Source organism: Olea europaea, unplaced genomic scaffold (assembly GCF_002742605.1).
Source record: "Olea europaea var. sylvestris unplaced genomic scaffold, O_europaea_v1 scaffold1534, whole genome shotgun sequence".
In the NCBI taxonomy this organism is placed as follows: Eukaryota; Viridiplantae; Streptophyta; class Magnoliopsida; order Lamiales; family Oleaceae; genus Olea; species Olea europaea.
Window position 1 is genome coordinate 44,899 of NW_019232931.1, and position 18,469 is coordinate 63,367.

The 18,469-nt window shown below is 32.3% G+C and overlaps 2 protein-coding genes across 5 annotated transcripts; one reads left to right on the plus strand and one right to left on the minus strand.

Annotated features, from left to right (window-relative positions):
* Positions 1-8,315: 8,315 nt before the first annotated feature.
* Positions 8,316-9,274, plus strand: LOC111376628 (heavy metal-associated isoprenylated plant protein 44-like). The gene is made up of 3 exons (XM_022999598.1): positions 8,316-8,563; positions 8,638-8,710; positions 8,910-9,274. The coding sequence occupies exons 1-3, from the start codon at positions 8,558-8,560 to the stop codon at positions 9,095-9,097; spliced, it is 267 nt and encodes an 88-aa protein (XP_022855366.1). The 5' UTR covers positions 8,316-8,557; the 3' UTR covers positions 9,098-9,274.
* Positions 9,275-11,543: 2,269 nt separating this feature from the next.
* Positions 11,544-17,661, minus strand: LOC111376620 (RNA-binding protein 24-B-like). 4 transcript variants are annotated; one of them, XM_022999584.1, is made up of 8 exons: positions 16,643-17,661; positions 16,270-16,393; positions 15,156-15,285; positions 14,194-14,230; positions 13,876-14,104; positions 13,264-13,300; positions 13,074-13,172; positions 11,544-11,973 (listed from the first exon to the last, which is right to left on the minus strand). In XM_022999584.1, the coding sequence occupies exons 1-6, from the start codon at positions 16,877-16,879 to the stop codon at positions 13,269-13,271; spliced, it is 789 nt and encodes a 262-aa protein (XP_022855352.1). In that variant the 5' UTR covers positions 16,880-17,661; the 3' UTR covers positions 11,544-11,973; positions 13,074-13,172; positions 13,264-13,268. The 4 variants fall into 4 exon arrangements, with proteins under 4 accessions (XP_022855352.1, XP_022855353.1, XP_022855350.1 ...); XM_022999585.1 differs by having other exon boundaries at positions 13,264-13,304; XM_022999582.1 differs by having other exon boundaries at positions 13,264-13,382.
* Positions 17,662-18,469: the final 808 nt, after the last annotated feature.

Consider the following 18,469-nt stretch of genomic DNA (forward strand, 5'->3'; position numbering starts at 1 on the left):
CACAATTTTATTAAAAACTTAAGGCTTGATGACATGAGCTTTAAACGTAAATGAAGTATATGAAAAATAAAATCTTAAAACTGACGAAAATGAATTCTCCTTTTAAAGATTTTTTATTAATTAAACTTAATTGATTTACATGAATCGGTTTCACAAGAAGCACAATTAATTATTCATACAATAACACGGGATATTTTTCATTCAATGAGGAACAAACAATGTAGAAGTTAAATTTCATTTCATGTGAGAGTTTTGTTAATAAAATAAGTAATACTATAACCTCAACGTTAAGCCCCTATTTGCCTTTGATTTTTATTTGGGTCAAAGTCAAACAATTAATATTAATCACATTTTTCATGATTCAACAACTTGGAAATAACACATTTCAAAAACTTATATCAAAATCTACTAAAAATCTAATTTCAATCACCATCAAATACCCTTAAGTATTAACCTTATTTCAATCAAATAATAAAAATTAAAATGAAAAATAATATTTAGCCTTGTTTGATTGAAATTAAAATTTTGAATTTTAATCTAAATCAAAATCAATAACTAAGTTTAATAACACATTTTATGAGATACAATTTTTCAACCATACATTACCTCGACACTTGTAAAAATTTACTAAAATTTTGAAGTGTAGAAATGAAACTAAACTTCTTGAAATAGATGTGGGTGTGTTTGTCACCCCTTATTTGGGAAGAGTGTATTATTAAATACTGATTGATATTGAAATGTGTAGTTAAAAAAAAAAGAAAAAAAGTTATTTACGTGTAATATTATTTTAATAAAAAATGTGTGGTTGAAATTGTAGAAAAAATAACGGGAGAAAATGGATGACAACCATTTTCTAGATCTAAGATATTCATTATGTATTCAGACACGTCATTAATTTTGTCAAAACATACAAGTCAAAACCTATTAGAATTGACACACTCTTCTCGGCCGACTTTCATAAAATCGATGTCGGTGTCAAATTTTGAAATTAAAAGAATGATACTCTTATTAAAACGAGACTTAACATACATTAATTTTACCCAATTAGATCCCTCCCCATTCATATTTAAAATTCTCATTTCGACACTCTTGATTGAGTAGGAACTTGTGATTAATCCTCGCAAGGCAAGATGTAACCAATTGTCAAAATGAAGAAAGTTTGCCGTCACTTTGAATTGGAACTTCATTAATTGCAATAGTGTAAATAATTGCAAGGGCAAGGCTCAACAATAGGTTAAATCTATGAAGTAAAAACAGTAGAATAATATTATTTGTAGTTGTTCATTACCGCAATCGCTATACGTGTCATATATGTGGTTATTAGTGATTTAATGCATAAAGTAATAAAAAAAACTATCACATTAATGCATCAAATCACTACCCGTCACATGAATACCACGTAGGGCGACTATGTAATGAGTAACTGCAAATAGCATTACTTTGGACATTAATACTGATATAATTAATTAGTGGAAAATCGAACAGTTATGTGGAAATACGTGTGTCAGACATAGTATTTAATACTTTAAAACCTTTATTAACATGGCATATAGCAAAATCGGAAAATTTCTTAAATTTGTATGAATAGGGATAAAAATTCCATTTTGATATCCAAATAACTATCTTATTCAAATGAAGCCTTGTTTAGTTTAGATGAAAATTAATTTTTTTAGTAAATTTTTATAAAAATTAATTAAATATATAATTAAAAAGTTGGTAAAATTAAATTTGTGGTTGAAAATGAGTTTGATATTTTAAAAATGGAGTCAGACATGGGTTAAATCACAAACAAACATCCTTCAAGTGGGTTAATATAGATATTAAATAAGCACAATATCTCTCATAAATAGCATAGCATATAGTAGTAATATGGTATTAGTAATTCAACGTTCTCTACTTAATTAAGAACCGAAATTGTAACATGCTAACATAATCCCAAAAATAGTGCTTCTCATATGTTGCACATACGTTGTATGTAATTACTGAACAATTGCATGCATGCAGATCGTGAATTGAGAAACTAAAAGTACTACAAAATTGAAAGGGTGGTACTACACATATATTAGAGTGTCCATAACAGTATCCATCACATCACATTAAAGGAGAGCCACTTCGAATTGTGTACAAGCATAATAGTCCAAATGGAAAAGCCATAAGACTCTCAAACACTAAGAAGAATAGTTTGAGAATCCAAATACACAATATGACATGTACACTTAGACAAAACATGCAAGGCATTAACCGAACAATACATTTAAAAAATAGTATAATACTTTTTCATATGAAACATTCGTGTCATTCATTGCAAGAAGAAAAGGGACTCTGGCTGAGCACAATAACATAGAAATTTTTACTAAAACAAATTTGAACGTATGTGGTATACTTGTCTTAGTGAATATTTGTTAAATGGGATTATAAAAATGACGATATTTGTCCATATATTTTCATAAAGAAAATGGACATTAAATTTGCAATTTCGACAATTTATATTGATGATTTAAATCTAACAAAAATTCCTGAACAACTACAAATCATTTGAAAAATAAATTTTAAATGAAAGATTTGGAAAAAATTAAAAAGGATATAAAAATGACGATATTTGCCCATATACTTTCATAAAGAAAATAGACATTGAATTTGCAATTTTGTCAGTTTGTATTGATGATTTAAATTTAATAGGAATTTCTGAACAACTACAAGTTATCTGAAAAATAAATTTAGATTAAAGATTTGGGGCAAAATTAAATTCTATCTTGTGGTACAAATCAAACATTTTCAAGAAGGATTATTTGTTCATTAATCTTCGTACACAAAAAAAAGTACTAAAATGTTTTTATATCTATTGGCATCACCTATATATAGTCGTTTGATCAATTGAAGAAAATAGATCAATTTCGTGCATTTAAAGGTGATGAAAATATTCTTGGTCCCGAATACCATATTTAAGAAATATTGGAGCATTAATATATCTTGCAAACTGTACTCGATAAAATATAGTTTTTTTATTTTTATTTTATAAATTTCCTTCCAAGGTAGAGCTCTATGCCAACTCAAAGATATTGAAATGTCTTAAACATATTCTTCGTTGCCTAGGAGATATTATTGACATGTGATTATTTTATTCACAAATTGAATTTTTTTTTTTTTTTTTTTATTTAATGATAGGCAGATGTGGTTATCTCTCTACCCCCCACATAAGCAAACTTGCAAATAGATATATTTACACAAGGAGGAACAATAATATCTTGGAAATCATTGAAATAAACTTTTATAGCAACTTATTCAAATCATTATGAAATCATTGCAATCTATGAAGTAAGTCGAGAATGTGTATGATTGAGGAACATGACCTATCATATTCAAGCATCATGTGGATGAACTTCAACAAATGATAGTCCAACAATATTGTTTGAAAACAATGCAACTTGTATTGTATAACTCAAAATGCTATATCAAAGGTACAAGACAAAAGCACATTTCTTCAAATAATTTTCTATGCACATGAGCTTCAAAACATTGGTGATATTGATGTTCAACAAACTAGCTCAAGTAATAATGTGGCTTACTTATTCACAAAAGCATTATTGACATCTACTTTAAAGAAATTGGTACATATTATTCGAATGCGTTGATTCAAAGATCAGCAGTTATCTGTAGTCTTTTTACTTTGTCTAGGTTTTGTTCCACTCAATTTTCTTGGCAATGTTTCAATTAAACATCATATTTTAATACTTCAAAAACTTTAACAATAAACTGCCATATTTTCCCTTGAGATTGATAATTTTTCATTGAATTTTTATCAAATCATATTTTCAACGAGACCATTATTGTGTAATTAATCATCAAGTGGAGAGTTGTAAAATTGATGAATAGTTATTGATGACTATTTAATTTTATCAAGATGTCTAGATAAGTCTTCCTCTAAAGTTTGTATCTTATTCAATTTGTTAACTCATCGAAATAATATACGTGGATTCATCGTCATTATAAAATTACACGACTTTTGACTTTACTTTTGTCTCTTGTTCTTTAATTTCATAACAATATTTTCTTTCGGAATATTCATTAATTCTTTAGATTTTAAAAGGGTACTCGACACAAAACGTCCCTACCTTTCAAGTTTATTGTGGAAAACGATCAAACCTTTCATTTTTTGACATTTTCGCCCCTACCTTTTACATTTCTTTGCGCAGAAGGTCTTTTTCATTAGTTTTTGACAATTTTACTCTCCATTTAAATAAAACAAAAATAAAAAAATAAATAACTAATTGCAATAATAGTCCCAAAATTTCAAAAAAATGACAAATCGGTCACAATTTATTGTGAAATGAAAAATTTTAAAATTACCAAAAAAAAAAAAAGAAGAAGAAGAAGAAGGGAAACTTGAATGTACAGAGAAATAATCAAGAAATAGAGAAATTTTTGAACCATAGCCAATGAAACTGAAAATCTTAAAAAATGGGTAATCATAAATCTCAATTTTTGGGCCCGTTTGGTAGGGATTTTGAGAATTGATTTTTTGGCCGTTAAAAGAAAAGTGGGGTCCACATGTGAGAGAAGAAGTCAAAAATTACGGCTTGAATAGTAAAATAACGGTCAAAAAATCAATTTTCATTTCCATTGGTTATGATTAAAAAAATTTCTCCATTTCTTGATTATTTCCCTGTACATTCAAGTTTCTTTTCTCTATTTAATTTTAAAAATTTTTAGTTCACAATAAATTATGACTGGTTTATAATTTTTAGAAAATTTTGGGACTATAATTGCAATTAATTCTTTATTTTTCTTTTTCATTTTGTTTCATTTCAATAGAGGGTAAAGTCGTCAAAAGGACCTTCTATGCAAAGAAATGTGTAAGGTAGGGGCAAAAATGTAAAAAAATGAAAGGCGGTGATGTTTTTAACAATAAACTTGAAAGGTAAAATGACAAATTGGTCACAATTTATTGTGAAATGAAAAATTTTAAAATTATCAAAAAAAAAAAAAAGAAGAAGGGAAATTTGAATGTACAGAGAAATAATTAAGATATAGAAAAATTTTTGAATCATAGCCAATGAAACTAAAAATCTACAAAAATGGGTAAGCATAAATCTCAATTTTAATTCAGTGAAAAGTAGATGAAGACTTGAGGCAAAAATCACGTAATCTTCAAAATTTCTCATTTCCATTGGTTATGATTAAAAAAATTTCTCCATTTCTTAATTATTTCCTTGTACATTCAAGTTTTTTTTCTCTATTTAATTTTAAAATTTTTTAGTTCACAATAAATTATGACTGATTTATAATTTTTAAAAAATCTTTGGGAGTATAATTGCAATTAATTCTTTATTTTTTTTTCTTTTCTTTTTGTTTCATTTCAATGGAGGATAAAATCGTCAAAAGGACCTTCTGTGCAAAGAAATGTGGAAGGTAGGGGCAAAAATGTAAAAAAAAATGAAAGGTAGGGATGTTTTCAACAATAAACTTGAAAGGTATGAACGTTTTGTGCCAATTACCCGATTTTAAAATATTGTGATGTTTACATAATTTTGATGTATGCGTTAAAATAGATGACACGGTAAAATCCCTATATAGTCATAATGTTGGTACCAAACTAAATTTGTTACTACAAGAAGGTTATAACTTAATGATGTGTACTTTTGAAAATTCAAAAACTTTTTTCTAAGATCAAGAAGTTGTTTCTGAAGATATTTGGTTAATTTTTTAAACGTATTTTATTTGGCTAGAAGTTCTTTTTAGAAAAAAAAATTGGCTTAATTTAGTTGCATCGGAAAACTCTTTTACAAGAAGAAAAAACAAAGATAGAAGTCCTATCTAAAGGACTTGAAATATGCAATGTCTTCTTAAACCTTTATTATAAGATAACACACATTTTTTGTTCCAAATAAATTTACATAAATATTTTATTTACTCTTAAACATTAATCTAACATAGCATATATTTTTTGCAATATACAGTTAATTATTACCATATAGAGGCACGTCCCTTGAGGCCTAGAAAAATTATAACTTTATTACTATGTGGAGTTCTTATTTATAATTTACTCAAATTGAGACCAAATGTGTGTGTGTGTGTGTGTATACTCGTTTATCCCCAAACAAGTTTATTTTAAGGAGGAATGATTTGACACTTGACTGACTATATAAATAGTTTTTTTTTTTTTTTTTTATCCAGGTATCCCAGCTTACACCAGACTAAATCCTGGACCTCCAAGACCCATGCCCTTAGAACCTTGGAGGGGGTAAATTGCGGAGTATGCCTCAACTGGATCACAGGTTCCCCTCATTGACTGTACACTTCTGAACACTAGAAACCCTCCTCCACAGTGATTGCTCCATACCAAATTTTTGACCACAGGTTCCCACCAAGAATCGAACTCTCCACCCTGCCGCTGGAAGCAAGCCAATGTTGATTGATCCACCAGTTGAAAGGTGATGAAGATGTTCATTTAGCAAATGTAGTGAGAAATTTGAGGCCAAATGCATCTTGTCAATGAACTTCACAAGACAATGAACTTCATATTTCAAGGAATCAACGAACTTCTTAAAATAAACATGTTTATGTAAATAATGCATCGATCAATTCTTCATTGATTTTGCTCTTTAAAATAACAGTCTCCTGAAAAATAGCTCACTAACACATAATGAATAAATAGTAAAATATATGCAGACAACTCTTTAATTATTTGGAAACTAAATCAATCAATAAAATAAAAAATCTGACAATTGAGCTATAAAATTACGACTAGAAGTATATTTCCTTAACATAAAGATAAACTCGTAACAATGTTAGATACATTGAATTTAGCGCCCTTTTTGGTTTAGATAAAAATCAAAATTTTAGTAGATTTTGATAAAAGTTAATAGAACATGTGGTTAAAAATTTATGTATACCATTAAACGTGTTGTTAAAATTAAGTGTTTAATTTGAATTGAGTTTTAGTCCACTTTTTTAGTGGAGGAACCAAACAAGGGTTTAATAATAAGGAACCTTTTGCTAATATATCGAGTTTTACATAATGGATTACAAAATGTCCATGTGATACTTTTATCATTTGTTAGTTTAAAACATAGTCAACTTTTCATCCAATCTTTTCCCTACATATCATTTTCGATAACTATTTATGTACCATTTTTATGTATAAATAGCAAAATCCTAATAATAATGTTGGCCACATGAAATGCAATACATATGCATGCATGGATGTTTATGTTTTGGCATTTGAATCATATGAACAAAGATTCAGGAAAAAAAGATTTTGACCAAATGGAGCCGACATTATTTTGTAAAAAACGAGGGAGGGATGAGGGAGATTCCCGATATTCCAACATTCACACCTTTTGTCAGCTGTTCTCTTGCTTATTCCATAGTTCTTACTTCGGAAAACTCGACACTTTTCGCTTTGAATTCTTCTTATCCAATTTTTCATTACTTACGATAGAGTAATGCTATTAGCATCATTGAAATATAACATCAACCTAAATGATAGCATAAGATAAATAGATCATAAATTCTTGATTTATTATAGGTCATAGCTCATAATGTCTCTAATGCTGTTATTTAGATTGGTGTTAAATACCAGTATTATTAGATAACATTATTCTTTATAATATTAATTGAGAATGGGCTTTATCAAATTCTATAGATGCATTAGCAGGAAGCGTTGACATGAACTCGGAACTGTAAACCACTCCGAAGGGCTTGAGAACATCCTTCGAAACAGTCGGATTTGGTAATGACATAAACTTTCAAGAGATCAAGGAAGAGTCTAATCTTGACGAATTCTCCGAAAGCCTATTATCTCATGTTGATTGAATCATCCATTTCAGAATATATCTTGAGAAAAAACATGTTTAGTATAACATATTAGATAAATCTCCATATCGAATGAACAAGATTTTTTACTTTTTTCCGTACCGAACATTGAACAGTTGTGCCGATCATGTTGTAAGTGGTAGGCAAATGTGACATGCTAATCAAATTTCTGGACCATGATCGAGCATATCAAAAGAAGAGAGACAAAGAGAATAAATGAAATTGAATATATATACTCAGTGGCTAAGCAAGCAACAAAACCCAAAAAAAATACCAAACTTGCTGTCTACTTTTATTATTTTCCAGACCAACTTATTTTGTAACATTCTTGTGTTATAAATGCAAGCAAATGGATAAAATTAAGTTGCTAGAAAAAGTAAAAGTGCCTAAATTTTGACTCGTCGAAGCCAGCCAATCATTTGAAATGCTTGAGACAGAGATTACTTTGGGCAGAGGAGAACCTTAAAGTTGTTGAATTCCTCAATCCTCAATCCTCAATCTCGATATAACTAAATGTTCTTCGATTTTAGAGCTTCCTTCCTTATGTGTCCTTTGAAAAAGCAATTCATGATCTGCTTAACTTATTTTAGCAGCAGAACCAATAATCAAGATTCACTTTTTCCACCTTTTCACTCGTATATATAACCTTGGAATTCCAGACTGCTTCATCCATTATTTCTTTTCCCTCATTCTAAATTCTTGCCTCTGTTTTACACTTCGTCATCAAGTTCATCATTCCTTCATGGAGGTACAGCCATTTTTCTCTGCCCTATCAATCATTTCTAGTTGCATTCTTACTCATGTTCTAACTCTCTTTCGCAGACGGTTGAACTCAAGGTGGAGATGGTTGGCATACACGAGAGAAGATTGAGGAAGTGCCTGTCAAAATTGAAAGGTACACGTGCTCGAAAATTTTATTAACTTCATTATTTTCAAAGAAAATGAAAGTCAGCTTGTGTGGTGGGACCCGCGCCTAGCGGGCATCCATCATCTGCACACATCACATTTCCGGTCCATTAGGGTGATTCCGGACCGTGTAGAATATATAGATACATAGTTATAATGCTGATGATTCTCTCCATTTTTGTTGGCAGGTATAGAAAAAGTAGAAGTGGATGGCAATAGTCAGAAAGTAGCTGTAACAGGGTATGCACATAGAAACAAAATACTAAAAGCAGTAAGGAGAGCTGGTCTCAAAGCAGATTTCTGGTCTCCACAAAATGATCTCCTTAATGCATATGCATATGGAAGCTTAAGATTCAACAACATCAACTTCTTCTAGAGATACCAATTTTTTGGGTTTTTTCATTTTTGCCTTTCCAGTTCTTCATATAGGACGATACACCAAAGAATATCTTTGTTTACGTATTTTTAATTTTTTGATTGTCTCTCATATTTTGCATTTAAAATAGCTGTTACACAGAGAAAATGAAATATCCTAAAATTTATCAGTTTCTTATGAGATTTTCTTTTTGAACTTTTGGATGGGGAAAGGGATTGAATGGGGCTGCACATTTGCTTCTAGTTCAAGTAATGGGAATTTATTGAAATACATGATTTAAAGTTTAGAATACGAGGGAGAAGTGATGCGAAAGAGCATAGATATGTCTGTTTGGACGTACAAGAAGAGTTAGTCCAGTCGCTCGCTGGTTTCGTTCTGTTTCCGAACCTTGGAGCTATATTTCAAATGTGATAGGCAACAAGCCAACAACCATGACAGTGAAACACAAACTAACTCTACTTGCTACCATAAATATTACAATCGAGATGGAAAACTGCCTCTGGTCCTGGTTCTCACAATCAAAATTACAAAAACCAACAAAATTTTAGCTTTTTTCTCATCTTTACTACTGGTGAGTCCATCTTATCAAACCAGTCATTACATCACAATGTGTTGATTAAAAAAAAAAAAAAAACAAAAGAGCAGAAAAGATCATTTCCGTTGCATGCCTTATATGTACTGGGATTATTGTTATTAGATACTCCAGTACTCTGATTGGATGGACTTACAGGCTCACCAGAGGATTCACTCTCGGGTAATGGTGAGCTGCTGAAACCAGTTTCACCACCCAAGCTGAGTTTCAATTGAACTGATGAAGGCTCACGTCGTTCCATAACTTCAATTCCTTACTATCACCTGGAATGAAGCTGCCAACGACGACCTGCAATAGTAGAAAAACCTACCGTGCAGTAAAAGCATTTGGCCATTTGGGTGAGAACAAGAGCAGTACTAATCAAGGCAATCTCCTGTGAACCTGTCAAATATTTTGTCGTTATTCAGCTTCTTAACACGTCTTCAGTATGTGGAATATCATATGGGCTTTTGAACCTTACTTGGGAGAAAGGACAAGTCGAAAATCTTACCTGTCCTGATCGAAAATTTGTGCGAAGGCTTGACAGACTCTGTAAATGAGAAACCAAAAATGAAATGCAACCATGACTAATCCCCTCAAGAAAAGCCAACGGAAGCTTTAGATAATGAAACTTCAAGCAATTTCTTGAGCTGAACTACATAGGCATGCGAAGCCATGAACTACATTTGCACCTCATGTCAGTATTCAGAAGCAACACATCACATGATTCAAATATCATATCCTTTTCTACAGGAGCTATACGTCCACATTAAAGTATCGAAGCTACAAAAAGAAATGTTAATGCAATCCTTAAACAAACCACATAATGAAACTTGTAAAGAGGGAATAGGAAGAAAAACAGAAAATAATCGAGAACCTCATTAGTTGCAGTTCGCCAGACATTGCAGCTTGACAAAGTGTAACATGCAATATGGCACTATTTGCAATAGGACAGAGAGATGGTCCTTGGACCATACTGAGAAAATCCCATTATTTTTTAAAATACATCCGGAAAAACCAGTTATAAGAAATTAGAAAACTTAACCATAATCCAGTCCAATTAATACATTCACATGCTACGACTATGCGTCCCAAAAAAATAGATGTTAAGATCTCGATTATGAAAACCCCTATAGAACTGATATCAGCTCTCTCCTCAAGGGACAATATGAATAAGAAATCATAAGAAAGAGTCTAAAACAAGTACGTTTATCAGCTCACTCTTTCCTAAATATATCAATAGGGCAGAGCTGAAAGTGTCCTTATTTGCAGCAAAGTGGTGAAGGTGGCCAAGAGTCCAAGAAGTCAATTACTTACAACTTAAATCCTTCACTTCAGTCGTCTGCTAAAAATATTAGATTTTCTGTACGTTGGAATATAACCATATGTACCTATAAATTCCATTTTTGCAGGGTATCCCCGTATTTTTCGTGGGTTCTTTATCAGAGAGAGATCCTATTTTGACTATACTATCATGAAATTAACTTTGCTGAACAGTCACCCTCAATTACCTTTTTTAAGCAGTCATCCTAAATTACCTTTTTTAAGTATTTTTGTAAATTTATAATTTTAAATCTGGAATGAATTTTCCATAGCGTAGCCCTTCAGTGACTTTTACATGGCAATGCTTAAGACAAAGCTTTGGCACGCAACTGGACTTCAGCAACTGTCCTCTTAAAGATACTAATATAAGTCAGTTCTGTTTATATTTCTGCAGTTAAACTGAAGAGTTGTACAAATATTGAATTCATCCTTCATCTCTGTGCGGCACGCTGTTTTCTTTATTAGTTATCAGTTTTGTCATAATAATTATCAGAGTTTTTACAAGCTTGTAAGTTTTTACTTGGAAGAAACACAATGTGCGTGCTGCCAAAATTTAATCGAATCAAGATTGTTTCATTTTGAAGTTAGGCTCTAAAATAATCCAGAATACAGAATGATTTATAAAAAGCCTAACGACTGTAGTTATGCACAAGATACAGACCCAACTCTAAATACAATGCAGGATTGTACCAAACACCACCAGAGACCATCTACACATCCAAAATGCTGGGACGGACTCTACTGAAAGAATCATATGTTGATTCTAACCATGATTTTTTCTTTTTTTACATACATGGGAAGGGGAGCCGGAACCCAATTCCGGCCCACGACTCTCTGCCAGTAATCCAGAATACTGGTAGAAATCGGGAGTTTATTTACATCATGATTGAAGGAAGTGCAATCCGCACATTCCCCTTTTCTTCTCTCCTCCAATGGAGCAACTAGGACATTGACTTCTATGGTGAGCGCGAAAATGTAACACCTGCATAAATATTGACACAAGATTAGACAGAGAAACGACAATAAGGTGTAAATGCATAAATATCTTAATCTTGAATATTCCTCCTCTTCTATATTGAGATTTTCAGGTCACTTAAACAGGACCAGATATACCTCCTTTTCTAATGGCCGAATATGTAAAGCTTCAAAATTGGAACATGATGCAAAGTCAAGATTGCATCACTGGGGTGATAGGAGCATAATTGCATGCTGAAAATATCACAGTATTGTGGAGTGTGAACTCCTTCCACAATCAATTTTGTCAATGAAATATAATACCAAATTTAGTTTAATTACATACTACAAGGTGCTACTTACTTCCCAGCACTGAACGACCTTAAGCTACCACTTTTCTTTTGGTAAAACTTCAGAGATATCGTCTGAAGCTAAGGCTACCCAACCCAGGACAAAATGGAAAGAAGACATTAATCCACTGGACATGACATCTATCTCTATTCCATTCTCGTTCCCTTAACTTTCTTTACATCAAGCATGAAATGACGACTTTGAGACAACCTGGTAGCTAATATAAAATTTGGGATCATGGACCAGAGAAAGAAGTGAGAGGATCAAGACTCAGTTGCCACTTAGAACACCAGAAGACCTTCGGTTTTATCACTAACCACAAAATAATCAGAACTTGGAGGCTGAGTTGCTGAAGATACGTAAATGTAACAACTGCAGTCTGCAGTCTCTATCCTGTGTTCAATCATTTCTTAGAAATACCTACAACATTTTTGGGAAGAAAACATTTTCATTTGTCATCTTTCAGTAGTGGAGAAAGTACTAAGTAATCCCGAACAAACTGATAGCATTAGGATAAGCATTCCAATTGCAGAATTGGATGCCATAATTAAGTATTATAGTTGTAGAACCAGACTTATTTCTGGTAATAATGAATAACTGAATGTTAACTAAAAGGTCAAACAACAGTAAGATTATTCACATTTCTAGACTTAAAACTTGCATGTCACCTACACTGATTACCTAATGTTAATTGCAAAATGATGCTTTTATTATTATTCGCAAAATGATTATTTTAATCAAGCATAGGAGTATAATATATTCTTAGGGAAAATATACCTCTAGAATGCAAAATGGATAATTTGCAAGGCTAGATTTGAAGCTCGCCACTCAAGTAGCAGAACTGCTGTTCTTAGTCCTGCCGCAATCCAAGGGTACCTGCAAAATAGCATCAAAATTATAACAAATATATCTAGCAAGAAAATCATATTATATCTACAAGAAGCAGGAGAAGATAACAGACACTTACAATGATCAACCCTCACCCAGCATTTTGGTCAGAACCGCTACCTTGCAAAAATTGAGGAGAATGAGCAGATAGTATGAATTGTGGCTGCGGAGTAATAGGTGCTGCGGCACCTGATACAACTAAAATGTTTAACTCAGATATGCCTATTCAAAATCATAAAATAGCAATGTACCATTTCAAGGAGAATCCAAAAGATGTAATTTGACCACTAGCCTCATTCAGTAAATGAAATGTCTTCGACTTAACACACACAAAAATAGAAAGGCCCCAATTGACAGAAGATCCAGTGAAAGAGAAAAACAAGATTGTTATAATACAGAAAAGTAGAAGTGCAGACAGTCCCGATTCTTTGGGGTCAATGGGCACTTCCCATTCAATCTTTTTATCTAAGGCATTAGAAACCTGTATTCTCATAGCAAACGGGTCAACTATTGACATTTTTTCTTCTGATTTTGAACAACGAAGCATAGCATTGTTACAGATTATAGGGAACTATAATGATGCCAAGTACTAATAAATAGGACTTGCAATAAGTACATACAAAAGTAGGTCCCATATAACATGTTTTTCTTCTAAATGATCCAAATAAATTCCAAAAGATGAAAATTTTACCTGTAGGGAACGGTGCTGGAACAGATGAAGTTGCCATTGCAGTGACGCTTGGCCCACCAAACTGCACTATCGGGCGACCAGACATTGCATATCCCTGCAATGTTGTAAAACCGTGACTTCCTGGAACAGCTTGGCTCATAGAGCTGTAAGGATACACAGTGTTGTTTACTGCTCCAGGAACACCATAAATTTGAAGGTATTGCTGACCTCCGTAAGGATTGTACATGCCCTACAGTATAAAACAACAATAACAGTGTGTCAAAAGCCAATTTGGCATCATGAAATTACCACAGAAACTATAGCTGTGAAGCTAGTGACCTGGGGATAAGCATATTCTGGACTGTAAGCAGCATACCTGAAACAATAGAAAAGATAAAACAAAGTGATAACAAACTTCTAAAGTACGAGTTATATTCCAGAAAACATCATATCACGTAAAAGAACTGTTGTATGTAATGCCATTTGAAACAAGTCCAGATAAATAAATGATATTATACAAATTATTACATGGGTAAAATTATTTGTTAAAGGAGCCAAAAAGGGGCACACGTGCCCAAATATAGAAATCAAAAAACAAAAAGATAATTGGTGACCATATGTATTACCCTCGTATACCTATTGACAATAATACTGAAATCTCACACCAAAAATGAAAAAATAAAATAAAATAAATCTGCATAGCTCATTGCAATCGCACGAGTATATCCCTACTTACCAGATTCTTTTTTATCATAATGTATCAATCAATCAATCTGTCTAGCTCTTTAAAATTTAAGCTCTTGCTTCAATCATCTCTCCCTCTTCTTTTCCATGTATCACTGAACTCATCCAATGTCCTCTGGACATCTAACAGAAAATTCCTAATCCTACACTACTCTTGACAAGAAGACACACCTAGAAACTTTCTAAACTTTTTCATTTTTTTCCCAATTAAATTAAAATCAAGACTACTTTCCCTACCTAACCCATGTCAATATACTCAACAAAGTAGATAAATTATTGAGAAAACAGAGCACTAATCAACAAAGTTGTTAGACATATACAATACTTGAATTCTTGACAGATGCTATATAGTTGGTTCTCATACAAAGTGCAATGAATGATTATAAAGCATTCAGTAGGTTAAAGAACACAAATTCGACATCAACATTATTTTTCACACTTGTTCTTCTTTCGGTTCATTTCCTCACAGGCCACCAATAAAATGTATACAGACCCAACCAGCTCATTCCAGTTTTCAAATTCTAGATGACTCATTATGTGCATAATACGTAGCTCACCCATATGGAGAATACATCAAGCCTTGCTGGTAACCATAAGAAGGTTGTTGCGGATGACCAAAACTTCCAATATAAGGAGCCCTTGCAGCTGGTAGTCCTCCAAGGTAAGGTGCTGGAGATCTAAGACGTCCTATAAGCAATAAAACGCATAGAATTAAACGTACTATATAGTTTATTGAAATATAACTGAAAAGATTGCTGCGATTATAGACATGCTGTCACGCTCCCAAATTCCAAAACACGATTACTACGGGTGATAGATAGATCTGAGTGGCACGATTACTCCCCAGAATGGTCTAGTAACCTCCTTGTGGTTGGAGACATTTTCCTCCCTTCCAGTGTGTGAAGCTAACTAAAATGCATTGAGGTGGAGGCAAAACTTGGATTCTCACAATCAAATCATGGATTGTTTTCTATAGATTTATTGGCTATTTTTCATGTGCAAGTTCTCTATTTTGACAAATTTTCTAGCACTTCTATACCCAAACAATTAAACAATTTAAATAAATGGAGCATACACCCCACCTAGTAGATATTGAAATGACTCAATTCAGACATCTGTTTTTAAAACATTAGTTTGCATGATATAACCCAATAACATTCGTAAAATTCAGGGAATGGGGCCAATCTTTGAATGTAATGGATTACAAATATTTTGCTGATGAGGTCAAATTACAAATGATTAATAATTAATTTATTAATCATTCTTCGATATATTTGGTCTAAGTTTGTCAACATAATCGAAAATTTGATCGTATACACATGCATTCACAAGAGTGGTTTACGTTAGGAAGCAGAACTGAAAGCTGACATTTATTTTGTGCCCACGACACCAGTGTGAACTCAGCTGATATTCAGCTGTCCAAGATCAGTGGTCTTTTAAAATCTTCAGTATAATACTCATTCTTATGCATGCCTATGAGAAAAACATAATGTTTTAAAATCTTTAGTATAATACTCACTCTTATGCATGCCTATGAGAAAAACATAATGAAAAAAACTCTTTAAAAGGTTTCAATCATCAAAATTGAGCAACTTCACTAATGATGGCATTCTTTCAAGTATAATTGACCATGCACAAGTGTGATAGCTATAGTCCGATGAGGTAGGTTACCAAAGGGCAGATAGGGACGAGGGCGTCCAAGTGAAGCCAAATTACAATTCGCTCTTCTCCCATCAATAATTGGACTCGGATCAGCACATGCCCTCCTAGCGGACTCTGGATGCCGGAAAGTCACCTAAACCCTCCATACAAACACCAATTTAAAGCATGTCATTCTATCACCCACATTTGAATTCATATGTAATTGATTAATAAACTAATGACAGAAATCCCTTGTTGACAGTAAATACATTTCAAAATTAAGAAAAACAAACAATTCCCAGAATCTTAAATTGCAAATTAAAGTGCCAAGGCTACTTAATTAGTAATCAGAATACACAATAGTGAGAGATTAGAATTTGAAAAATAAAAATGAAACACTCACAAAACCGTATCCTTTGGATCGGCCGGTGTTCTTATCCGTGATGACAACTGCCTCGAAAATTTCACCAAACTGCTCAAAATATCGCCTCAAGGTCTCACTCTGAGTTTCCCAGGCCAAGCCTCCAACGAAAACTTTAGTGAAAGTGGTGTCCCCAAATGGAAAATTCATATACTGAAACCCACCTGGACCCGAACCGGAACTTGGACCAGGAATCACCGGTGGAGGCTGATTGGCCATATAATCAGCCAAATTACTTCAACTTTTCAGTCAAAAAGGAAAAGGGAACTAAAGTTTCAAGAAAAAGAAGAAGATTCTGGAAGAAGGGAATTTAAATAATTGTGCGAGCAGTAGCGATCCTAAATGATACTAAAATTGATCAAATGAAGACAAATTAACATTTTTTAACAGAAAAGCCCCAAGAAAGGCTGAAAGAAACTGAAAAGCCATTTGATTTTGGATAAATGTTTATACATGGAAAATGGGATAAACAGAGTACGATTTTCGAATTTGAATTAAAAAAGCAAGAAAAAGAAGGAGAGATCAAAGAGCACAAAGATCAAGAAAACAGAAAAAGAAAATAAAAGAAAACCCTAGAATTAAGGTGGAACAGCAAAGTAGGAGTAAAAATGATGAAGTGGGGTTGGGAGCTGAACAAGCACATATACATACACACATATATACATAGAAAATACGAGGTGGTGGTAGGGAAAAGGTAAATCATGGAACTTAACAGTTTCACTTTGAAATAACAAAAGGATTAAGAATAACAATTTGTATTTACATGTCTATGAAAAAAGCAAATCAAGTAATTAGGGTGGTGAAGGGTGAAGGAAACTTGCAGGTGTTAGGGTTTGAAATTTGATAAGGGCGAGGGTGGTGATGATGGAGAGAGATAAAATGAAACAGAGTCATGATTTTTCCCACAAGTAGAGGGGACAGGGACAAGGAAAGCGAAGAAGACGAGTCTGAATATGAAAATGGTTTCCGGTTTTGGCATTCATTCATGACGTGGCATTTGTTGGCCCCGGCAACAGTGTGTCAATGTATTTCGTTTTCTCTTCCCGATCTTTCTATATAATTGACAAATTAATATTGGATAATATTAAAAATTAAAATTATACTCTTCAACCTTTGTGACTATAATTTTTTTATAATATTAAAATATGGATTTTACTGTTTGTAGAGTAATAAAAAATAATCAAAAGGAGTGATCAAATTGATGTTGAAGGAAAATATTGGTTGAAAAAAGTTGATTGCGTTTTAAATTAATAAATGATAGAATGTGATGTGATATTATGTTAAGCATTATATAATCCTTGATATATATATGTAATATTGTCATTAAAATATTGCTCTTCAACATTTGTGTAACTTGATTAGAAGTTTTTCAATCATGCTATACATTTAGGCTCAAATTCATATTCAAATCCAGATAGGACGTGTTAATGCATAATTGAACAGTTTGAAAAATCAAAATAAAAACACCCAATCATTTTTGACATATCAGTTTGTCTCTTCACTTCCCTATTTTGAAACCCGGCTAAGTGGCTTTATTCTAAGTTTTTGACATTCAAAAGTGAAGTTTTGAATCTCAAACTCATATAAATTTGTAAATCTAAACCTGTGTGAAAGCTACCTTTTAATTTGGATAAAAAAATAGATTCAATAAAACTTGGTGAAATATGTTATTGAAAAATTGATAAAACTTGTAAATATCCTGAAATATATAGTTAAAAATGAATTTGAGAAAAAAATTTGAAGAATGAGGACCAGACATTGGCTAAAATTGAATATTAGTTTCACAAGGTTTAAAATTGAAAGGCAAAA

What these genes read in the sequence shown, in the direction of transcription:
- LOC111376628 (XM_022999598.1), top strand. An exon ending in GTGCCTGTCAAAATTGAAAG is followed by an intron (nt 8,711 to 8,909) that starts GTACACGTGCTC and finishes TTTTGTTGGCAG; the next exon opens with GTATAGAAAAAGTAGAAGTG.
- LOC111376620 (XM_022999582.1), bottom strand. Translation starts at nt 16,879, where the DNA reads ATGGCCAATCAGCCTCCACCGGTGATTCCTGGTCCAAGTTCCGGTTCG. An exon ending in TCGTCCCTATCTGCCCTTTG is followed by an intron (nt 15,286 to 16,269) that starts GTAACCTACCTC and finishes TATTGCTTATAG; the next exon opens with GACGTCTTAGATCTCCAGCA. An exon ending in CAGAATATGCTTATCCCCAG is followed by an intron (nt 14,105 to 14,193) that starts GTCACTAGCTTC and finishes TTTATACTGTAG; the next exon opens with GGCATGTACAATCCTTACGG.